General features: G+C 49.9%; 1 protein-coding gene across 1 annotated transcript; it reads right to left on the bottom strand.

Moving 5' to 3' along the window:
• Positions 1 to 7,998: 7,998 nt before the first annotated feature.
• slitrk1 (SLIT and NTRK like family member 1) lies at positions 7,999 to 11,840 on the bottom strand. The gene has a single exon (XM_030355452.1). The coding sequence runs from the start codon at positions 10,851 to 10,853 to the stop codon at positions 8,631 to 8,633; it is 2,223 nt and encodes a 740-aa protein (XP_030211312.1). The 5' UTR covers positions 10,854 to 11,840; the 3' UTR covers positions 7,999 to 8,630.
• Between the last annotated feature and the right edge of the window lie 13,731 nt (positions 11,841 to 25,571).

Here is a 25,571-nt window from a genome sequence, read left to right as displayed (position 1 = left end):
ATAAAATAGGCTAAACTTCTTTAAGGGCTGGTATTATAGAAGCAAGAAATAGAGACAATTTATTTTTTGTTTATTTTTTGCATCCTGCTCACCTGTGTTCCACGCGGGTTCCCTAGCATCGGCCCCAGGTGTGGGCTCTTCGTTTTTCGGAGCCTTTAGATGACGCCGAGCTCCCTGTGCATTTTTGTATTTTGGTTCACAAGCCGAAACAGACAGAACCAACTAAATGAAGCCGGCTGAGACACCGCCATTATCCAAATTTCTGCCAGCAAGCTTTGAGCGCCACCTGCCTAGCCCTGTCTCTGAACGTATTACCTCTTTTTCCGTTTTCCCTAACCCTGTTTAGGACCTAGCTAGCGCTGTTTATGATGTAGCTAGCCTTGTTCCTGTCCTAGTTAGCCCTGTTTATGACCTAGGTAGCCCTGTTTCTGACCTTGCTAGCCCTGTTTCTGACCTTGCTAGCCCTGTTTCTGACCTAGCTAGCCATGTTCCTGCCCTGTCTCACCCAGGTCCCTTGCCTGAGCTGGCTCGCCCTCTACATGACCTTCCTAGCCTGAGCTGGCTAGCCTGGAGCCAGTTGTTCGGTTCCTTGTTTATTGTAGGCTTGTTTTTGCCTGTTCAGATTAAGTGAAGCTTCCTTTTACATCCACCGCTCTGAGTCTGATCTCTGCGTTTGGTTCTACCTCCAGGCGCGAGCCATGACTGTATTGACCTCATTACAGATCGCACCGTTAAAGTGAAACGCTCGTGGTCATGTTATCGCATCCTACCGCCATCGCCAGATCATCTTCTTCATAGCCATCATCTGCTGAACCGTCAACGCCTTATCTTCAACCTCATCAACTCCGACCTCATCGCCATCACCACAACACGTGTCATCCTCTCACCATCACCAAAGCATCGCCTCGGAAAAGAAAAAAGTATCCTCCAGTTTTTTTAGCATGCAGTCGTGAGTTATTTTCCAAGTGATGAGTTGATGAACCAGATAGCTATGCTTCAGGCTTTGCCAGCGATTGCCCGAGTGGTCTCCCCCAGGCACAATCATACATACACCGTACGTAAATACATGGTATTAAACCGGCAGAGAGGGAGAGAGAGAGAGAGAGAGAGAGAGAGAGAGAGAGAGAGAGAGAGAGAGAGAGAGAGAGAGAGAGAGAGAGAGACACACACAATTAGAGAGGGAGGGAGAGAGAGAGTCTTGCACAGGGACATAGACACACATAAATTGACGGAGAGAGAGCAAGCGAGAGAGCAAGAGAGAGAGAGAGAGAGAGAGAGAGAGAGAGAGAGAGAGAGAGAGAGAGAGAGAGAGAGAGAGAGAGACACACACACACAATTAGAGAGGGAGGGAGAGAGAGAGTCGTGCACAGGGTCATAGAGACACATAAATTGATGGAGAGAGAGCAAGCGAGAGAAGAAGAATGAGAGAGAGAGAAAGAGAGAGAGAGAGACACAATGAGAGAGAGAGAGAGAGAGAGAGAGAGAGAGAGAGAGAGAGAGAGAGAGAGAGAGAGAGAGAGAGCGAGAGAAAGAGAGAGAGAGAGAGAGAGAGAGAGAGAGACTGCAGCAAACCACAGCAGACTGCGGAGGTCCATGCCCCTCTGTGGAATTATTCCTGCGGCAAGCACCCCCCCCCCCCCCCCCCCCCCCCCCCCCCCCCCCCCCCCCCCCCCAAGCCTCACCCGCCTCACCCGTCTCACCCCGTGTAGTTGATCCGTCTCTCTGGATGTAATTAGGTAGCGGAGATGAGGGACTCTGTTGGAAGGGATGGCCGCTTTTTATTCACTGGCTTTATGCATACACGTCTCCCCCGCTGATCCCACGGAGATAATTGTTTCGTTTTTTTTGTATTTGGTTTTTTTTGAGGCGTGTTTCCGTCGTGTGTGTTTGAGTATGTGACATAAGGTGGGTGAGTATATCCAGTGGGCCGATTTGTTCGCTTCCAACTACGCATGTTCATCGGCAGAGTCGAACGTCCCCGCGGTTGATGGCCTAACGAGTGGCTCGTCTCAGAAAACAGTAAGAGAAAAACAGGAATAATACTTATACTACGTTAGTAATGACGACGAGAGGAGTTCTGATTGGCACGCATTGGATCGCAACACACTTTAAACCACCGATAAAACAGAAAAATCCCCTTTTGGATGTCGGAACTTGATGTTTAGATTACGTCTAACAAAGACGGTAAACAGAAGATTTGCCTCTAAAAAAATATACACGCCATAATCTCCATTTATCTGATCGACAACAACATCCGCTGGCTGGGATTGTTTTAGACTGGCACATGCGTTGCAAGGGAACAACAAATGACGCACATCACTCCAGAGCACAATGTACGTTAAAGATAACACAATAAAATGCTGCCACCGATGATTCAGCCCCAGTCATCGCGAGAAATTTTAAAAACATGGCGTTTTAGAGACAGTGACATTTCTCCCTTCCAGCGACAAAAGTCAGTATACGGATAGCCGTCCTTGCAGGAACAAATATGCAGATCACAGACCCATGACTAACATCTGAGTAACAAAGAGAGAGAACACCCTGCCTCTCTTACCATGGGCAAAATGCCACGTGTCTACTCACTACACGCGCTACAGCCAAGTGTTGTGAGAACGACCTTATGCTACAAACGCTGACAGTGTTAGCATTAGTCGCAATCTCGGGGGAGAAGAGAACTACCTACTTGCTCAAATTCAGAAGCAGAATGATGTCGCCATGACAGAGTGTTAGCATTATCCTCTAGCTTGGAGCAGAGGGGGGATTTCCTCTGTTGCTTACAGTCGAGCAGTTCTGGAGCAACGTAGCTACACAGAAACAATCACAGTCTGAGCTACCTGATACAGCAAGCGATTAGAACAACCTTAATGATATCACACTGTTGCTGGACATCGTAGCATTAGCATTTAGCTTGGAGGAGCGGGGGGGATCACCTTGATAGAAAACCTTTGGGTAATGATGGAGCCGTGTAGATACACGCACACGCTACCAGAAGGAGAGCTAAAGTGCTAAAGCTAAGTGTGATGGGAGCGACTGTAATGACGTTACACTCTTGCTGAAAGAGTTGTCATTAACTGCTATCTCGGAGAGGAGGATTACCTCGCTAGAATACATTTGGGTAATTCTCGAGATACATGGCTACAAGCGCACAAACACCAAACACACAATCAGAGGTAGAGCTCAGTGCTGTGAGCTATGTCGAATGGAAACCCCCTAAACGGTTTGGAAGTGTCGGGATTAGCCGCTAGCTGGGGGGATAGCTTCCTCTCCAGAGTACCTGTTGGTCATTCCGGAGCTCTCCAGCATGTTAGGTACAAACTAGCAACACAATCAGAACGAGGGCTCTCCACTTACGCTAAGTGCTACGAGAAATAGCTCAATTACGTTACACTGTTGCTCAAAGCGTTAGCATTCACAGCTAGCTTGCTAGCTTGGTAGACCTATCTCACCAAAATACGTTTGGGTAATTCCGGAGCTCCGCAGCCACAATAAGAACCAGAGCTAGGTGCTGAAGCTAAGTGTGACAACCTTGATGATGTCCTACCGTGGCTGAAACTGTTTTGCATTAACCGCTATTTTAGTTAGCAACATTGTAGATGGCATTCACCGCTTACTGCATCATCACACTATACCTGGGTAATTCTAGTGCTAAGTAGCTACAAGCGCACACACACGAAATCTGAATCCTAGCTAGGGGCCAAAGCTCACTGTGAGGTGAAGAACCTTGAAGGCAACTTGCTGGATGTCTTAGCATTAGCTGCTACCACCTCACCAGGATACAGTGGCCTAATTCTGGAGCTATATAGCTGCGAGGACAGCAAGTCAAAAAAGAGCATATCAGAGCTAGGGGCCATCTTGCCGGAGTGTTAGCATTAGTGTTAGCTACCTCACCAAGCTAAGTAGCTAGGAGCACAGTGTATCAAACCAGCCCCTCCCCCTTCTCTCCATAAAATCGACTCAATGGTTGAAATGATGACCAGCTTTTCAACTGTTCCACCCTGAAGCAGTCAGTCAATCGAACAACGGCCCGCCTGATGTATGCATGCTACAAATGTACAAAAAGAGAGCCACTTATTAGTTTCTTCGACATTCAATTGCACATGGGAAGAAAGAGCTTCGGTCGTCGGCATAGCAACTTGAGTATGCGGAAAGCATAACCCTTGGCCGAGTAGTACAATTACGAAGGCCGAGGGCGAGATTGGTAGCGGCATGAAGGAATAATATTAACACAACACCATGTTCCAGGTGCAATGGATGCGCGGTTCGTCACTTGAAGGAAGCCGAATTCGAAGTCCTCTCCGTTTAACAGGGCTTTGTACAACGTCCTCCCCATGTTTTTCCATTTTGTGAGTTTCCTTTTGGTTTGAAAGCACTTATGTCCACAACCTCGCTGTAGGCGTCTCCCTGCGATAGGCCAGAACCCCTCACTGCTTTATTAATAACTGATTGGGAAATGGGCAACAGCGTCTGTTTGGATGAACTAATTTGTAGTAATGACTTAATAGCAGTTGACAGCGATAAAAACAAAAAGCAGTTGAATCAGCCCAAGCTTGACCGCCCTCGGTGTGCTATTGATACGAGCGCCAAGGGAGAGAGATTAGCTGTGTTTTCTTTTTCGTTAACGGAGTCTCTCGCATGCCTCTGTGCCTGGCGTCATTTGAAGCGTGTTGACCGGACTTTGACAGATTCCAACCGCCACCTCCGGTCGTGATAAGCCGGTCGAGGACATGCTCGGAGGGTAGATGTTGACCCTTGCTAACCCTTGTATCACGATGTTGAACTCGCTGGAAGATGAAGTAGGAATTAAGCACAGCATTGCAGTAATTTCAGTTATTAACGTTATTTAATTTGTGGTCGTCACTGTAGGATTCCCTCGATAAGACTTTTAACCAGGGGTTTTTTCAACACCAAACGATAATGATAATACTATTAATAATAATACAAATGAGGATAGTGATAGTAATGGTCTTCAACCTCTAGTTTCCGCGGTTACGGAAACACATTTCTGTTTTAAAGTATGCTTTTAACACAGTGTTGTTATCACACCAGATCATTTTGAAAATCTGAACTGGCCTACGGAGACTAAACTGACTAAACTGGACAGAGCAAATAAACAGATGAATATACTGTCAACAAGTAAGAGTCAAAAAACCTGTTATACGTTCCTACAAACGTCAAATTCAGTAAAATCCTTGAATAAGAAAACATGTTTGTTGTTTTTTTGTCGTTGTTTTTTTTTTTGTATTTCTTTTACTGAACCTCAACCACACTTTATTTAACAAAATAGAAGCAGGTCAGATAATCGCAAAGCATTTAAATGTAACTTTGAAACACAGCATTACCTTTTTTTTTTAAATGATAATATTACTTCTCCACGGGTTATGGTAACAATAATATTTCTACAGAATAGACAAAGAGAGAACTACCCATCAACACCCCGGCCGCTGTGATTGGACAGACGGCATTAAGGACACAGAAATGCATTGTGGGTGAATGAGTCTTTTTGGACATAGAAAAAGCCAGTGAGTGACTTTGCTTTTCCAGCTCTGGGGAGTGACTCCCCAAGGTCAGACTCTGGCTACACAGTGGGAGGGTAAAGGAGGTTAGCCGTTAGCTTATCTGTCTGTACACGCAAGATGGGGCACACACGCTTACGCACACACACCTACACACACACACACACACACACTTTCCCAAATGCACTCACACACACACACACACACACACACACACACACACACACACACACACACACACACACACACACACAAACACACTCTGACAAATTTACGCACTCACACGAATATACGCACTCACACGAAGAACAAACAGACTTACACAGACACACAAACGCACACCACATTATCACATGATAAAATCACACACATACAGCATCTTCACCCATACACACACACACACACACACAAACATTCACTCACACACAAACAGACACACAAACAGACACACACACACACACACACACACACACACACACACACACACACACACACACACACACACACACACACACACACACACACACAGTTAGGCGAGTCAGATCTGGTCTCAGCACCATGGACAGCAACAGGCTACCTCATGAGGAGTTAGCATGTAGCCTATTAGCTTCAAATAGGCAAGGGGGGGAGGGGTTTGGTTTAACAGTGTAAACCCATGGTAAGTCAACCCTGTACATCATCGTCAATCCCCGACCCCCCCACCAAACCATCCCCCATGTGGTTGGCAAAAACAATTGGCAAAGTATAGCACATGTTATTAGCACTGTGATTTTTATATCAGAGAAAACAAAACAGAAAACAGAACAAACATAAAGTAACAAGATTGCACATTCCTTCGATACGTTAACCCGATATGGCAGAGAAAAAGGGATAAATGTATTTTCTTTTTAGACTATATTGTATTAAAAGTATGCCACCGCCTTGAATACCTTCTTTGTAAATATATATGTATGAATACATATATATTTATGTTTTGCTTTTTAGTACGACATGTATACTGTGAGAAGAAGATCCAATAAAAGTCATGTCCGGTATACACGTCATCATGGCATTGGTTAATGAACATCCCCACATTACACTTTACAGCCAATCAAGTCATTTGGATTTTCTTTCAACTGTCACTTCCAGAAGTGGTTTCTCTGCCCCATATTGACGTCATTTTGGATAACGTATGTTGCGGCCATATTCTGTCAAACATAGCGTTTCTTCTTATGATTACCCTTTAAAATGTCCCGATTTAAGCAGGTGTTGCAGTAAATATAGAAGTGAGTTTGAATTTCTCTGGTTGGACCGTAAAATAACAAAAATGGCTTTACAAAAGCTGGCAATATACTTGATGAGAATCACAGCCAAATGCTTTTTAGGGTGAAGGAAATACTTTCTTTCTCTCTCATTTTTTTAAAAAGAACCGCTATTCTTACAAGTCTTCAGTTTTGTCTGCACTTTATACACAGGTCGAATTTTGTAGATTTATATATATATGTATATATATATATATGTATATATATTTGTTCATCTAAAACATTTTTTCTCGATTTCTGAAAAAATATGATGGTAGAAAAACGCCCATGTAACATATTTTGGAGTCTGTGTTTGATCCTCGTCTCCCTCCCCAAAGCAGGCTATAATATATGAACACAGGAAGCCACATAACTGTCATTTGAGCTACATAAACGATGCAGCCGCCAAAGAAGTGTTTAGAGACGGCACACTCGGTCATGCTCATCTGCTCTTCTGGAGAAGCTTCCGATATCCTTTTTGAGTCAACGATTGGCACACACCATAAAAAGAACAACAGTTTACATTCATAAAGGAGATGACAGCATGGCTGCAGTTTATGCTTTAATCTGCGCCGACGAGCACAGTATATAAATAACCCCAATTATTACTATTATTATTGATATCCTCGACAGTCAAATGATAACAGAAACAAAGGAAAAAAAGAAACATATCATGCAATCGGAAAGTTTCTCCAGTTTTCCATCGCGAGTCATCTTTCCCGAAGTAAATCCAAATTGGTTTTGTTTTTCTCTTCTTCCTCCCATCGGAACAAAATCGATAAAAAAAAACAAAAAAACAAAAAAAACACAAACCGCAGATTCACCCAAAAATAGAGAAATGGCACTTTTTTATAGTCATATATACTTCTTAATATCTATTGAGTCGTCAGGGTGATCAATGAAACATGAAATAAGAGGGGGTGGGGTCGGCAGGGAGGGGGGGGGGGAGGAGGAGGGAGGTGGGGGGGGGAGGTCGAGTCAGAGTTGGCATCGTTGTCCGCAGTAATGGTGGTTGTCAAGGTTCCTCGGCTGGGTGTCGTGGTGTTGAAACCATGCGAGATATCATCATGCAAGATTTTATGGTACATCGGCGGTCCCAAATATTTACAATACATTCATGCTCACGTGCACCATTCCCGAGTCCTGTGAATCACTTCATCTGGGCACACGTTCACTTTTAGTCTCCCCCCCCCCCCCCCCCCAACCAAACCCCCAAAAGTTCAGACGGGTCAGAGGTCTGAAGTCCCTGTTGCGCCAATCATAGGCGAGGCAGCGTAGCATATACATATTTTACAGCAGTGTGTAGGGCCTACTGGACTCGCTCACTGGTCTCCGTGTAAAGAAAAGCGAATGAAAAGACGTAGCTCCTGGTAAGTGACAAAGTGAAAAAATCCCACAGTCTGTGTCGAGCTCCAGAGATAGTCTCTATACAGATCTGTAATCCACTGTTGATATATAAGCTCACTACTAAAGCAGTCGTTGGCATGTGTGTGTGTGTGTGTCTGTGAGAGTGTGTGTGTGTGTGTGTATCTGTGAATTTATCTGTATCTGTTGGCGTGAGTGTGTGTGTGCCTCTTTGTGTAACTCGTATACATGTATATCTGTGTGCACGTGTGTGTGTGCGTGTATATCTCTGTGTGTGTCCGTGCATGGGTGTATTCGTGTATGTGTGCGTGCATGTATGATCTGTGTCTATGTATGGACGTGTGTGTATCGATATGTATGTCTGTGTGTATCTGTGTGTTTGTACGCTCGTTCATCTGTACGCGTGCACGTGTGCGTGCGTATCCGTGTGTCTACGTGTGTGCGTATCTGCGTACGTGTGGATCAGTGTGTTTCACGCGTCGCTCCCCGCCGACAGGTGCACGCTGCAGTCGAAGCCGCGGTGCGCGCCGGCGTCGGCGTGGTACGCGCCGCTGTGCCAGTACGACGAGTCGCACACCGTCTGCAGCGAGTTGATCTCCGACGCCGACGAGTTCCCGTCCCTCCGCTTCGACCGCTTGCGGTTCCTCAGGATGAACACCAGCATGCCCACCACGGTGAACGCCGACGTCACAAACACCAGCAGCAGGCCCGGCACCAGCACCGAGATGGACACCCGGCTGGGCTCCAGGTACGAGGTGGAGCGGGTGCCCGAGTCCACCGTGAAGGTGCTGTTCCGGGACGGCGGCGGCGTCGCCCCCGCCGCCGCCGCCGCCTTGGCGTCGTACAGCTTGGGGCACATCAGGTCGTTCCTCACGTGGCGGAAGTCGCGCTTCCAGAACTCCTCGGGCGACTCGCACTTGAGGTCGCTGACGATGACGTCGGCGCCCAGCTTCTCGCTCCACTGCTTGAAGGGCACGATGTTGCACGAGCAGTCCCAGGGGTTCCCGTGCAGGTCGATCTGGATGATGGAGTTGAGCTGGTCCAGCACGCCCGCCACCGGCAGGTGCGTGAAGTAGTTGTTATGCAGGCTGATCTTGGACAAAGAGATCCCCAGGAAGGCGTCCACGGGCAGGGCCTTCAGCAGGTTGTTGTTGAGGAACAGCACCCGGAGGCTGGGCATGGGACTGAAGGCCCCCGCCACGATCAGCTGGATGTCGTTGTACTCCATGCTCAGGTATTCCAGGTTCTGCAGGCCCGCGAACATCTCGGCCACGAGGGTGTCCAGGTAGTTCTTATCCATGTACAGCCAGCGCAGCTCGGTGAGGTTCTGGAAGGTGCCGTTGTCGATGGACTTGATGTTGTTCCCGCCCAGGTCCAGCAGGTTGAGGCTGACGTAGCCCAGTAGTTGGTTCTTCTTCACGGCGTGGATGTTGTTGTCCCGCATGTTCAGCTCGTGCGCGCTCAGCGGCTTGGGCTTGAGGTGCGACAGGCTCTCGATCTTCTTGCCCTCGCAGTTCACGCCCAGCCCCTTGCGGGAGCCAATCAGCTTGCAGTTGCAGGGCTGCGGACAGAGTGTGGAGTTGGGCAGCAGCTGCTGGTCTCGTTCGCCGGCCCCGCCCGTCCCGGACGTGGGCTTGGTTTTCAACTGCCAGTTCTCGCGCGACTTGGAGCGCGACTTGGGCCCGTGGCCCGTCGTGGGGGGCCCGCTCACCTCGCCGCCGCCGCCTGGCTTGGCCTGCGTCGGCCGCGGGCCCCCCTTCCCCCCCTTGCCCCCCGGCGGCCCTGGGGCGGCCCCCGGAGGAACCGGCGCCGGCGGGGCGGTCTCGTCCTGGGTGGGCGGCGCCACCAGGCTGGAGTCCACGCCGCCGCTCTGCGACGGACACAGGTCGGCCTCGGACGTCTCGTTGAGGTCGCCGCCCTGCAGGCGGGTCGGAGCCTCGCACAGCACCCGGCCGATCAGGGCGTTGCGCGGAATGTTCTCCAGCCACTCCTTGAGCGACGCCAGCTCGCAGTCGCAGTCCCAGGGGTTGTCCTCCAGCAGCACCTCGGCGATGCCCGGGATCTGCTCCAGCACGCCCTCGTACGGCAGCGTCTTGATGCGGTTGCCCCTCAGGTCCAGGTGCGTGATGGGCACGTGCTGGAAGACGTTGACGGGCAGGGCGCTGATCAGGTTGTCGTTGAGGATCAGCACCTCCAGCTTGTTGAGGTCCCGGAACACGGCGGGGTCGATGTCCCGCAGGAGGTTGAAGTCGGCCTGCAGGTACTCCAGGTCGTCCAGGCCCAGGAAGGTGCTCTTGCGGAAGGAGCGGATCTTGTTGTTGTTGATGTGCAGCCGTTTGACCAGCTGCAGGCCCAGGAAGGCGCCGGGCACGATGTCGTGCAGGCCGTTGTTCTCCAGATGCAGGCTCACGGCGTTGTAGAAGTTGGCAAACTCGTTGGGGAAGAGGCGCGACAGGGAGTTGCCGTGCAGCAGCAGGTGGTAGAACTGGGAGCTGGGGCCCGTCAGGTGGCGCAGGGTGGTGAAACTCCTCTTTTCGCAGTCTATGTGCAGATCGCCCTCCACCTCGTTGCAGGAGCATATCTGGTCCTTACAGACCCCCCTTGTCACGTTGGTGGACCCCCCCGCCGCCGCCGACGCCGCCGCCGCCGCAACACAACAAAGAGCCGCATTCAGCAGAGCGATCCGAAGCAGCATTTTATCAACACGAACTGCGACTCATTCCCGATATCAAGACATGTGTGCGAGGGCCGATCGGTCCACATACAGCAGCCCGGGTGGGGGAGAGGGGTGAGGGGAAAGACCAGGAGGAGGTGGTAGGGAGGTCTAGGGGGAGGAAAAAAGGTCTTCTTGGAGTATATCCATGCTGCTGCATCTAACCTGCGGCGTGTGACCAGACTCCCAGTTGGAAACGACCACCACAGATAAAAAAAAAAAAAAGAAGGGGGGGAGGAAAGGAAAAAAGAAGAAAAAAGCCCTCGTCTCGTCTCACACCGAACCCCCGCTCAGACGGTGCTCCCGTTCAGGAAAACGACTGAGCCCCGGAATAAAAATACATATAAAACAAACCGTCGCGTTTCTCCGGTACGTCGCTCGTCTTTTTTTTTTTAGTTTGTGCGTTAAACACTGACCTTGCCAAAACGGTAACAAATCCGTGCTCTTTTTTCTCCGCGTCTCGCTCGTTCTTTCTCTACTTTCTCTCCCTCTCTCTCACTCCCTCTCTCTGTCTGTCTCTCTCTCTCTTTCTCTCTCCCTGTCGTTCTGCGTGTTGCGGTGAACCTCGGGAGCTCTCCTCTCCCCTCCCGGTGCTGAAATCACACCCCGTGCCGCGGGGAGACGGATTCACTGTCGCGATGCCGCGGAGCGATGCTGCTACTGAGGAGGTTGACCGCGAACCAAAAAGCCCGCATTCCTCATTCCTCTCGACCTCCCGCCTTCCTCTCCGTTCTGTTCCTCTCGGGTTGGATTTTTTGCGTGAATCGCGAATGAAACGGAGCGCGCGAGAGAGAGAGAGAGAGAGAGAGAGAGAGAGAGAGAGAGAGAGAGAGAGAGAGAGAGAGAGAGAGAGAGAGAGAGAGATGAGGGGGTCCGCTGGTGGTAGAAATATCCAAAGCACTGTGATGAGCCGCAACGGCCAATCCGTCAACGGACCCTGAGAACCGAGAGAGAGGGAGAGAGGGGGGGGGGGGGGCACAAGGGAGAGAGAGAATGACTGATAGAGGCAGAGAGAGAGGGAGAGAGCGACGGAGACGGATCCCGAGCCAAAAACAAAAAAAATATTTTAACGTCCACACGCACTGTCGTCTTCTCCTTCTCCTCGACGCATGACGTCGTGTCGCCGGTTCCCTTCCACTCCAGCCCTCTCTAATAAAGAACTCGTCTTATTCCAACTCTCTGCGCACTCGGATGATGAACTGGTTTTAGGTCCGTTCGGGTCCTTATCCGAAAGCATACAGGTCCATGCGTGAACGAAACAAAACAAAGAGAGGAAAATAAAGTTGGTGTGTATCGACGGTGCTCTGGTGTCGCGTCACGGGATCAGAAGCCCGGTGGAACCGTGTGCGTCTCGTTTTGCTCCGTGCACCGGGTGGCTGAACCGCTCCCGCTGCTGTCGCTGCTGCTACTGAAGCTGCTGCCTTCTGACGCGCTTCCTCCGGTCTGGACGCGCTGCGCGCCCCTGACGCGCTGCTACCGCTCTCGCGATCTGCTGCCGCTCCTGATGCGCTGCTGCCGCTTTCGCGTTCTGCTGCCGCTCCTGACGCACTGTTCCTGATTTCACGTTCTGCTGCCGCTCCTGACTTGCTAGGTGCTCCTAACGCGCTGCCGCTCCCGATGCGCTGCCTCCGCTCTCGCGTCCTCCAGCCGCCCCTGACGCGACGCCTCCGCTCTCGGGTCTTGTGTGCAACCGCAGACGCCAAAGCCGACTGACGGAACGATACCCTCCTCGGTTTGCAGAGTAGCCTACTGTTGTATGCGGTAAATCAAAAGAGAAGAGAAAATCCCTTCACAAGCGACAGCGACTTCTGGTCAGAAGTCTGAAGAGATTAGAACAATTTGAGTGAATGATTGCGTGATAATAATTATAATCAACAACCATGACCACAACAACAACCAAAACAAACTGCCGGACACACGCGTCAACCCCGCGCAGTAGACGCGCATGCGTGTGTGTCATGGTGTCCATCATGTGAAGTTTGTGTGTACGTATGCGTATGTGTACGTGTGCGCGCGCGCATGCATGCGCTTACACAAACACACACACACACACACACACACACACACACACACACACACACACACACACACACACACACACACACACACACACACACATACACACTCATGAGAAGTTTCTAATAAGGTGTGCAGTCGCGCTGAAAACCACGCGGCGCATACGCGGTGTCGCCGTATTTGTGGATACGTCTCGTTGTCGTGGTGCGATGCAATCCAACTCAATCCGACCACCCGGGGTTTGAACACATTCCAGCAGGTCCCTGGTGCGCGTCCCCACCAGGGGTTTGATGCGCGTGCACGCTCCCACTTGCCACGTGCACGCGCTCCCGTCCGATGAAGGACGAGTCGAACGTGAGATCTGAAGTGGAAACCCGAATAAGAGACGCTTCTGTTTGAATTGAATTGAATCGCAGGGCGGCAGGGGGTGTGAAAAATACATGAGATAGGAGTCGATGAATTAAATGAATACTACTGGTACATTTGGCTACAAGGGGGGCGGCCCGGCCAAGGGCGCCTCACACACGCTCGTTAATTGGATACCTATTTGTTCATTCGACGCAGCGTGTGTGTGCGTGTGTGTGTGTGTGTGTGTGTGTGTGTGTGTGTGTGTGTGTGTGTGTGTGTGTGTGTGTGTGTGTGTGTGTGTGTGTGTGTGTGTTTGTGCAAATGCAACATTTTTTCCAAATTATTTATTTTGCGCTTTCTTTCACAACTCTGGTATGTGTGTGTGGGAACTTAAGGTATGCCTCTCTCTCTCTCTCTCTCTCTCTCTCTCTCTCTCTCTCTCTCTCTCTCTCTCTCTCTCTCTCTCTCTCTCTCTCTCTCTCTCTCTCTCTCTCTCTCTCTCTCTCTCTCTCCATTCACATGAATGTGTAACGCCCTCTCCCCTCTAATTGGAATGCATCCCCGTGCCCGCTCCGTGCAGACCCTGATCTAATCCCTGCCATCAGGGTACATCACTGTTCTATCAGTCCTCTTATCTCTGAGTCCAATCCTAATTGGATTATGATTATGAAGGCGTCCTAAGGAGCGATCGCGTGCGGCAGACTCAGTGTCATGTTGCATTAATGTGACTTGTGTGTGTGTGTGTGTGTTTGCGTGTGTGTGTGTGTGTGTGTGTGTGTGTGTGTGTGTGTGTGTGTGTGTGTGTGTGTGTGTGTGCAGTTGTGTTTGTGTGTGGGTGCGGGTGTCTGTGTGAGTGTATGTGTGCGAGAGTGTGTGCTGTGCAAATGTGTGCGTGTGTGTGCTGTGAATATGTGGTGTGTGTGTGTGTGTGCGTGTGTGTGTGTGTGTGCGCGTGTATGTCTAGTGTGTGCGTGTGTGTGTGTGCGTTTCTGTGCGAGGGTGTGTGTGACTGAATGTGCTGTGAATATGTGGTGTGATGTGTGTGCTTACATTTTTGGGGTTCTGTGCCTTTGTGTGTTTGTGATGCGTGTGCGTTCCTTTCTGCGTTTCCGTGCATGTGCGTGTTTGGGATGTGTGTGCGTTCCATGTTGTGTTCCTATTCCTGTGTGTGTTTGGGATGCGTGTACGTTTCTTGCTGCGTTTCTATTCCCATGTGTGTTTGGGATGCGTGTGCGTTCCTCTCTGCGTTTCCGTGCCTGTGCCTGTGTGTGTGTATGTGTGTGTGTGCGTGTGTGTGTGTGTGTGTGTGCTCACACATCATCTCTTTTGCAGAATCCATTCCACCTCAGATTGAAACGCTGTATTGTTGTGTTCCTTTCCTGGGGCAACCAGTTGTGTGACTGATAGCATACCTCCACTACCCCCCCCCCCCCCCCCCTTCAGTGGCCAATCAGCACGGCCCTCGGACCGGGTCGGACCCGACCCACGCAGTGTCCCGTGAGGGCCCATCGCTTTGGCGGCGATCAATTATCGGTCGAGCAAGACTTCACCCCATTCCATTTCCTCTCTCTCTCTCTCTCTCTCTCTCTCTCTCTCTCTCTCTCTCTCTCTCTCTCTCTCTCTCCGCTGACTGTTGGAGTGAGGAGCCTGTCTCTCTCGCCCGTCCGGTCTTCCCGGGGGTGTGAACCCGCGGCGTCTCGGCTCCGTAATTGGTTCCCTTGTCCACTGTGATGTGTAAACACCCGCTGCGGGGGTGGTCCAACGAGTCCAGACCCCGTGTGCGGTGGTCAGCGTTACGTTAATTAAGAGGGAGAGAGAGAGAGAGAGAGAGAGAGAGAGAGAGAGAGAGAGAGAGAGAGAGAGAGAGAGAGAGAGAGACACAGAGAGAGACAACGGGGGTCTTCGCAGTTTGTTTCTTCAAAGGCCGATTCCCCACTGAGCTCTAAAGGCGTGCGTATAAACACCTAGATTATATAATGTCCTAGTTAATTGGTTAATTAAGCAAGCGAGAGAATGGAAGGCAGGGAGGGGGTGTTAGTTGGTGGAGGCCGATTCCCGACGGAGCACTAAAGGCTCGTATATAAACACCTAGATGATATGTCAGGAAGTCCCTGGTGCGATGACTTCCTTTCGGCACCTGCAACCGCCACTCATCCACTCATCCCCGCCCAATGTGGGTGTTAATCACCGGAGGACACACACACGCGCGTTCACGGTGTTGTCCTCGCACCGCTAATTAAGATCGAGTCATTAACTCAACAATCACGTTAAAGTCTGAGATGACCAATCACGTGGGAGTCTGGGATGGCCAATCTCATCGAAGTCTGAGCCGACTAATCAGGTGGGAGCCTGGGATGGCCAATCATGCTGCAGTCATGGACGGGACTCTGGAGCGGTGGGAACGTTGTAGCCACAGACATACGTTCGGTCGCAGGGCAGAACAAACAAAGTCTCGGATTTGCGAGACGAAGTACGAAAATAAAAAGTACGAAAATAAAAACATTGTCATCATAGTTTAGCAGAGCGAGAGTTAAGCGCTAAGAGCACAGGGTCGCCATGACAACGCAGCCATGCAAATGATTGTGTGAGTGACAAACCCATTTTGGAATTAGGTCAGGGAAAGAGAGAGAGAGAGAGCGAGAGAGAGAGAGAGAGAGAGAGAGAGAGAGAGAGAGAGAGCAAGAGAGAGAGAGAGAGAGAGAGAGAGAGAGAGAGAGAGAGAGAGAGAGAGAGAGAGAGAGAGAGAGAGAGAGATTGAGTGGTAAAATAAGCCTGACATATGAAAGATAATATTTGTCATATTATTTTATGATATTACATTATTTTCTCCAAAAATGGTAATTACAGTTGTTTAATAATTTGCAGTAGGGAAGGCCGCCTGTTAGTTTTGTCTCCTGAAGTGACTCCGTGTTTGCTTCATCGTACTGTGGAGATTGGTCGTTTCTGTATCCATCTCTCCTTATCTGTGATCCTCCGTCTCCTGGACTTCAACTTAAGATCACCTGTGCGCTGTTCGTCGCGCAGATTAGGACTCAAATTCAAATGGTGCAGCGGCCCCAAACATGGGTCAACGCACACACACATGCACGCACAAACACACACACACACAAGCACATGCACACAAACATATGCGCGCACTCACACACACACACACACACACACACACACACACAAATATACAGGCTTACACTCACATACCTGTACATACATGTCCACGCTTACACACCCACATATATACATGCACGCTCACATACACACACATACATATGCACGCTCATAAACACTCAAACGCACACACACACACACCAAAACAACCGCCCAAACCGATCAATTGCGCTCCAGCAGACATCGACGTGTGTGTTCCGTTTCAGCGTACCATCATTTCTGATCGCCGTCCCCTAAAGGTCAGTGCCCCCCCTCCTCTCAGGTGGCTTTCTTCCCTCACCCGCGTGTAAACTCTATAATCGCACACATTTGAGTTTTCTCCAAAATGGATTCCACAACTGACTTCGTACGGCTACATCTGTACGCCATCGACTTTAAGTCGTGTCAACGTGAATGTTCTGTGCGTGTGTGTGCTTGTGTGTATGTGTGTTTGTGTGGGTGTGTGTGTGTTTGTGTGTGTGTGCACGTGTGTGCGCGGGCATGTGCCCGTGCATGCATGCATGTGCGTCCATGTGTTTGTGTGCGCATGTGTGTGTGTGTGCGTGTGCGTGTGCGTGAATGTCCGCGTGGGCGTGTACGTGCGCACGGGCTAGTGCGTGTACTTGCACATTTGTGTGTGCATTGGTGCATGTGTGTGTGTGTGTGTGTGTGTGTGTGTGCGTTAACATGCACAAGCCTCGTTTTGCGCATGCATGTCAGGTTCTGATCAGCGTAACAAGTGATCCCTCCCTCCCGCCCTCCTCTAGCAGCAGCACCCTCATCCACCTCACCTCTCCTGTACAGTACAGGCTGTACTCTTCTCTCCTCTTCCTCCGTCATTGATTTAGCTGTAAGCGTGCGGGCCGGGGAGGGGGCCAACCTTCAGGCGCTCGACCTGTGCGCCGCCTTAGTGTCGGAGGAACAGGCTCTTTAGCATCTGAACCACCGCAGAGCCAGGGAAACGCTCTGAACAACTCTGCCCTGGGCTTTCCAATCCCCCCCCCCCCCCCCCCCCCCCCGCTGTCTTCTTTCTGACATGGGCTTTTCTCTTTTCATGCACTTTTTTTTCCCACCCAGGGAAATTCGAAAAGTCGGCAGCTCGGGTTTACACCGCCGCCTTCTCCCACTCTGGGATAATTAGGAAAAAGGTCAGGTATGGAGGTGTGATGTGTTTCTCGTTCTCCCTTTTTTCACTCCCTTTTTTAGGGTGGGTGCGTCTTGTGTGTGTGTGTGTTGGCAGCGTGTGTGTGTGTGCCTTTGTGTATGAGAGTGTTTGTGTCGGCATGCTTGTGTGTGTGTGTGTGGGTGCTCAACTATGTGTGTGTGTGTGCGTGCGTGCGTGCGTGCGTGTGTGTGTGTGTGTGTGTGTGTGTGTGTGTGTGTGTGTGTGTGTGTGTGTGTCTGTGTGCGTGTGTGTGTGTGTGTGTGCGCGCGCGTGTGCGCGTGTGTGTGTGTGTGTGCGTGCGTGCACCTTTGTGTGTGCGCGCGTGTGTTAGCACGCGTGTGTGCGTGCTGTTGTGTACGTGTGTGTGTGTGCGCCTGCCTGTGTGTGCGTGCGTGCGCACGCTTTTGCGCGTTTGCTAGCTCCACGGCGATGAAAACTCGACGGTACCGGTCTTAATGAGCCGGTCGGATCCAGTTCTCGGTCCAGAACAACAACAGAATTATCTCCAGGACTGTGTCTGTTGATTGCTATTGTTTCGTTGGTTCCGATCCCTCTGGGACAGTTCATGGAAAGTTGAGGCTTACCAATTTATGTCTTGGCTGCAGGGCGATTGACCGTCTGTCTCGTATGAAGGAGGACTAACAGGGGAGAGACGATGGTCTGTTGGCTCGGGGGTTAGACTGTTATTGGTTCTCTACTCATCATCTAACCCCTGCATGTGCCTTTATGACCTGTCTCTGTACTGTCTAGCCCCTACCTGTTCCTTAAAAATACCTGTCTCTGTATTCACTGTCTAACCCCTACCTGCTCCTTAATGACCTGTCTCTATACTGTCTAACCCCTACCTGCTCCTTAATGACCTGTCTCTATACTGTCTAACCCCTACCTGCTCCTTAATGACCTGTCTCTGTATTCACTGTCTAACCCCTACCTGCTCCTTAATGACCTGTCTCTGTACTGTCTAACCCCTACCTGCTCCTTAATGACCTGTCTCTGTATTCACTGTCTAACCCCTACCTGCTCCTTAATGACCTGTCTCTATACTGTCTAACCCCTACCTGCTCCTTAATGACCTGTCTCTATACTGTCTAACCCCTACCTGCTCCTTAATGACCTTTCTCTGTGCTGTCTTACCTCTACCTGCTCCTTAAATACCTGCCTCTGTATTCACTCTCTAACCCCTAACGTTCTAACCCCCACCTCTCCTTAACGACCTGTCTCTGTATTCACTGTCTAACCCCCACCTGCTCCTTAACGACCTGTCTCTGTATTCACTGTCTAACCCCCACCTGCTCCTTAACGACCTGTCTCTGTACTCACTCTCTAACCCCTACCTGCTCCTTAAAGGCAGGGTATTTGATTCTGAGAAACCATTTAGCTTCGATTTGAAAGTATCCAACATACAATAAGTGCGTACATCATGTGCCAGGACGTACATCAGTGGGAGGTAAAGGGGGGAGGCTATTTAGAGCCTCGAGGTGAGCTCTGAACAAGTGAGTCTTGAGTGTTTTGCAAAGGCTGGTGAGCGACTCTGCTTCCCTGACATCGAGCGCCTTCATGGCGGCTGACATTCATTCTTCAAGTGTTGCTTTCCCGGCGTCGGCTGGACGGTCCCTTGGATTTTCCAGCCTTCCCCTCCCATGTGGGAAAGGGCGGACCAAAAAAGTATCACAAATGGGTCATCGCCATGGGGACGACGCAGCCCCCCCCCCCCCCCCCCCCCCCCAAACCTACCTTAAACTTGGAGCTCAGACATTTTATTTAGATTGAACTCAAATCGCCTCCGTTCCGACGCACACACATACACACGCTCACACAAAGGCACACAAAACATACACGCACACACACACACACACACACACACACACACAGAGCACACATCTCAATGCACACACACACACACAAACACACACAAACATTCACACACCCACACACACAAACACAGAGCACACATTTCGATGCATTGATCAGCAGCGGCCCCAGCGAGCATCAGCAGAACGCAGGATTGCAGATCAATACTCGTGTATCGACCCCCCCCCCCCCCCCCCCCCCCCCCCCCTCATGTCTGCATCGTCAACAGGACGACCGAGCGGCTCGCTGACAGACAGCTGAGGCATGAAGAGGTCTGTTCACCATGACGGCCTGGTTCTCCTTCCTGTGACCGTGGTGAATCAACGACCGTTAATGTAATGTAATACAGTACAGAAGTGCACTGTATATTACAGGACTACATGATTTACATAAAAAACATATCTACGGTAATATCAGTAATATACTATATCGTAAAGTACTCCAAACATTTATTATATATACATTACATCAACAAAAACACCTTTTAGGTGTGTGTGTGTGAGTGTGTGTGTGTGTGTGTGTGTGTGCGTGTGTGTGCATGTGTATTTGTATGTGTACGTGTATACCGTTATGTGTGTGTGTGTGTGTGTGTGTGTGTGTGTGTGTGTGCGTGTGTGTGCATGTGTATTTGTATGTGTACGTGTATACCGTTATGTGTGTGTGTGTGTGTGTGTGTGTACGCGTTAAGCGTGTGCGTTCAAATTCTAAACCTCAGTACCGTTGCACTGAGGCCTCAGCCTGATGCTTCTGGGTGTCAGACGTCAGTTCATCTCATTCCCTCCATTCGTCTCTCTCTTTTCTCGGGGCGTCTGGCGACACGGCGGTCCACCTCCCCTCCCCTCTTCTCCCTTTGATCACAGGCCTCGCACCGACACCGCCCTACTTAAAGTGGGGCCCGGTTCCGCCCTACATCCGCACTCGATGTGCTGGGCTCCATCAACAGAAGAACACTTTAGTTCTGGTCGCGCTACAGATTCTAGTTTCTGCTGCGCTACGGAAATAAGCGGGAATGTGCACTCTGCATGATTTGGTCTAATGCGTGTTGGGATGTTCCTCTGGGTCGGAGGTTTCGGTGAAGCGTATGAGGTTGCGGAGATGTCACTGATGTAATCAGGGCCGTTGCACCAAATCCTGGGCCCCTATACTATAGGTACTGATGGACCCCCCTGCGCTAAGTTGTTGACGGGGGGGTATGGAGCGATTGTTGACGGGGGGGGGGGGGGGGGGTATGGAGCGATTGTTGACGGGGGGGGGGGGGGGGGGGGGGGGGTATGGAGCGATTATTGACGGGGGGGAAGACGTGGCCGTAATTTTTTTTTTTTTTTTTTTTTTTTTCATGGGCCCCCCCACAACTGTCCCCCTTGTCCCCGCAGTCCGTCGGCCCTGGATGTAATGGTCATGTTTCGAGGGAGGTAACGACTTTTGCGATGGGCTTTGAAACCATCCGATTTAGGTTTAGCAGTCAATGCATTGTGAACCGATAAACAAATTAACCATCCAATGAATGAATCCAAACAACAAGAATCTCAAAACAAAAAGTATAAACAATTCTGAATACATTTCCTAGTTTGATGTCAGCTGAGCTTCACAAAGTTTCACAGCTCAAATATCATTGAGCACAGCAGGGTACTATTCTCTAACTCGCATGGCTAATAACTCAGCATGACGGTGTGTTCACCTGTGTGACCTATCGTGCAACACACCCACACCGGCGAAACGCAGATAGTAACGCAACAAGTACTTCACTTATCCTGCCGTGACATTGTAGAAATGAAAGTAATCCTTTCTGAGTGTCTTCTTCTTCCTTGACATCGAGCTGTGTGTATATTTATACATTTGCACGGTGGACGGTCGTTTCCGTAATTGTTAACGCTGTTAACATGCCTATAGCTGCAGCATTAATATTCATGTATGTTAATGTGTGTTTTGCATGGATTAGCATGCTGTTTGTACAGGCCTTTACTTTCACTCACTGCCAGGCTAATTGATAATGTTTTAGCATGGGCATGCACGATGAACATGAAGCCATAGTGCAACTCTTGCATGCTCAGAAGGTTTCTCCTTAACAATGTGCATGCGCACACACACGCATACGCGAAAACACACAGACACACGCACACACACAGACGCACCAACTCACACGCCGCACACCCGCACACGCACACAGAACAAACTCACGCAGACACACTCAACACAGATGGCACACACACGAGCAAACATGTACACACACACATAGACAACACATACACACACTTGGGAAGCCGTTTGGCAAGAATTGAGCAAAGAATTCAGGAAATTACAATTAACATTGTAATCGACATTTTTCCCCTCGCCCCCAAACTATTGGTTCGTTTTTATTCGTTAGCCAATTCAATGAGTTAATTGCAGAAGATGAGTTGGTTCACTTAGTTTCATGGTAACACTGGTAACTGATCCATTTGATAGGATTAGGGTATCTCTTTTAAATAAAGTACTTTAGTAATCATTAACACCATAAGGAAACACCATTAATAAATGATAACTAGGCCAGAGTTAACTAATAATTAACTATTAAGTTAATCGTTACTTTATTCTTATACTGCAATAGCCAAAGTTATTGAATAATTAATTAATGTAACATTTTTTGAAGTGCACCAATTCTTTTTTTTCTATTTTTCTTTCACTCCTAGGAAATTAATGTACTAAGGAACGGTTTCTAATCGCACTGCTGCACTATTGAATTAAGATTCTTAATGGCAGTATTATTATGGAATGAACGTTAAATGGACTGCATTTATACCACGCTGCTCTAATCAGTGGACACTCACAACGCTTCACAATATTGCCCAACATTCACCCCTTCATTCACACTTTCACACAACGACGGCGTTGTCAACCACGCAAGGGACAGCCAGCTCGTCAGGAGCAGTCAGGGTGAGCGGTCCTGCTCAGGGAAATCTCGACACTCAGCTAGGAGGAGCCGGGGATCGAACTAGCAACCTCCCGGTTACCAGCCAACCCGCTCTACCTCCGGAGCCACATGCTGTCCACCCGTATTAAAAAGGGAACTAGCTAATGAGCTACTACGTGCTACACTAACGGTCATCAGCTAGTGGATGGTACCCTCAACGAAGTCCGTAGTCGATGTCTTTCATAACATGACGGCCGTATTCACTTTCCGATCGACAGCTCACGCCCCACCTCACCACACATCGTTCAGAGAGTCAAATCCAGCGTTGTAAGTATATGGCTACCAGCATCTAGTAGATTCTGCTCAGTCAGCAGATGCTTCTAAACAAAATTAACTGCAGCTCAGGAGGTTGAGCAGGTTGAGCGGGTTGACTGGTAACCTTTAGGTTGCTAGTTCGATCCCCGGCTCCTCCTAGCTGAGTGTCGAGGCGTCCCTGAGCAAGACACCTCACCCTGACTACGACGAGCTGGCTGTCGCCTTGCATAGTTGACACCGCCGTTGGTGTGTGAATGTGTGTATGAATGGGTGAATGTGAGGAAATATTGTAAAACACTTTGGGTGGTCGCTGGTTAGAAGAGCACTGTTGTAATTGAGATACATGTCGTTAATTATCAGGTGGGGGGAGGTGGTCAGGCACGTGGGAATCGAACCAAGCACCTTGTACCTGGGGCTGTAACACGCCTCGTCGATCGTTACACACCCGACCGCAGCAGAGGTGCTTCTGAAAGGCGAGCGGTGTGTGTTTGCATGTGTGTCGAACACGCATTATTGACAGTGTGTGTCGGCGTGTAAACCGTCTGACACAATCTAATCTGCCTGGATTATCTCCTCAGCAGACATCCCTGAAGAGGAATCCTCCAGTGTGCGGACATTTGTGACTCAAACGACTGAGATATTCAGTTCTACGTGCTATTTATCTTCTTTCCTCTCCTCTGCCGGCGTTCGGAGAGGCAGTGCACCTGTGCGGTGCGATCCTGCTGCTGCAAGGCCCTCTTCACGCACCCTGCGATTTAAACGCGACCGAATCGTCCTCCTCTTCCCTGTCCTCGACCGGCCCTTATACTCCCTATCCATTCTGCAGAAATTAAGACTCTGCTCCGGTGTGCGATCGCCGTGTCTCTGTGATTGTAAATCGCCCCCCACGTCGGCATAATGACGACAATGTCACTGTAACGTAGGCACCACCACCACCAGCGATGCATCGGGAACATCCTCGCCCTGCGAAAAAAGCACATCGCGTCTCGAGCCTCTTCTCTCCGAGCGCTCAGAGTCAATTTACGCGCCTCGGCCGCGGTCGTTTCGACACCGACGCATGCGGCAGCAGCACCATCCGCCACAAGGACCAGCGATGATCACAGGGCTTAATCACCGGCCTTCAGAGTCCCACACAGTCCTCTCCCCCACTCCAATCAGCCGTCTCTTTCACACTCATTTTCTCATGGAGTGCCGCTCTCCACTGGTGCGACTGGGGAGTTCCGTTCTGTGTCGGGCCCTCGGACCCTCTGAAAAAAAAAAAGAAGAGGAATCAGTGTGTGTGGACGAGGGAGCCGACACAGGCTTTCTCTCGCCGCGATCCAACGGGTTCTGGGACGCGTTCCAACCCGGGGTTTTTAATCCTCATTTCATTGTGCAGTCAGTCCTGCAGAGCTAATGCCGACACGCTGGGGCACAGACACACAGTCTCTAGGATTCCACTCACGGGGACGGGAGGGAGAGGGGGAGGGAGGGAGTGAGAGAGAGAGAAAGAGGGAGAGGGAGGGAGAGAGAGATGCTGGTGCACAGACACACAGTCTCTCGGATTCCACACGTGGGGAGGGAGAGGGGGGAGGGAGGGAGGGGCCAGCGGGGATGGGGGAGAGCGAGGATGGGAGGGGAAGGAGAGGAGAGGGGGGAGAGGGGTGTTGAGAGAGGGAGAGAGAGATGCTGGGGCACATCCACACAGTCTCTCGGATTCCGCACTTGGGGAGGGAGAGGGGGGAGGGAGAAAGGGCGGAGAGGGAGAGATTGAGGGGGGTAGAGAGGGAGAGAAATCCTGTATATTAAAAGGATGTTAGATTCCAATGCATCAAAAATACTGTCGGTAGGTTATGATATTCACACAGCAAACTGACATTTCAAGAGAGAAAGAGAGAGAGAGGAAAGAGAGAGAGAGAGAGAGAGAGAGAGAGAGAGAGAGAGAGAGAGAGAGAGAGAGAGAGAGAGAGAGAGAGAGAGAGAGAGAGAGAGATTTTTTATTAAAAAGATTGCATTCCAATGCATAAGAAATACACCCAATAGGTTACAATATTCACACTGCAAACTGACATTTCTAAAGACACTAAGCCAAGGGTAGGAAAGAGAGAGAAGAGGGGAAAATGGCACTTCTATGGGGGCAGTTTAAGATAGTGATTAGGATGACACAAGGCCTAGGGTTTGTACCTCATTACCCTACAGGCTAACCTGCATTCATCATTGAGCAAGATGGCCCTCATCCCAAACCGGCTCCATCCAGATCTGTGTCTGAATCCACAGCTTGTCGCTTTGGATACAAGCATTTGCATCTTTATTGAGGGCATTTAGCAGACGCTTTTATCCACAGCGACGTGCAATAAGTACATTTGTCAGAAGATAAAGAAAAAACAATCTATCACTGTCTATACAGTAAGGATGTTCATAGAAAAAAGTGCCAAGTACTAACAATCACTAGGTTAACCCATTCCCCGTATACAACAAAGATAGCTAGGATAAGACGCTACACAATGCTGAATAGTTTTTGAGCAAGAGCCAGGATGTACAACATACAATAAGTGTGTGCAATGAGTGCCAGGACGTACAACATATAATATGTACCTACATTATGTGCCAGGACTTACAAACATGCAATAAGTGTGTAAGAGGGATGTGGGGGGATAAAGTTGGAGGCTATCCAGAGTCTGAAGTGAGTCTTGAGTCTTTAGCGGCTTGTGCATCTGCTGAAAGACTGAAAAGAGAAGCGGTTAGTAGCTAGTAGCAGTGCGTTGGACCGTGTTTGCGGGGCTAGGGGCTGGCAGCGGTCGCGTGGATGATCTCGGGACAAACGTCCGCACAAAGCTGCTTCAAGGAAAAAACGGAAAAAACCACCCCAAGAACCACCACCAGTGATCCATCAAACCCCGACAAGAATCCCAAACCTGGCACCCGGACAGTGGAACGAGAGCGGCGGGCGGGAAGGCGAACAAACAAACGGGCCGACAACAGAAGAAAGCCG

Source organism: Gadus morhua, chromosome 4 (assembly GCF_902167405.1).
Source record: "Gadus morhua chromosome 4, gadMor3.0, whole genome shotgun sequence".
Taxonomy (NCBI): domain Eukaryota; kingdom Metazoa; phylum Chordata; class Actinopteri; order Gadiformes; family Gadidae; genus Gadus; species Gadus morhua.
This window is presented reverse-complemented; position numbering and strand designations above follow the sequence as displayed.

Coding starts and splice junctions, on each gene's coding strand:
- slitrk1 (XM_030355452.1), bottom strand. CDS start 10,853: ATGCTGCTTCGGATCGCTCTGCTGAATGCGGCTCTTTGTTGTGTTGCG.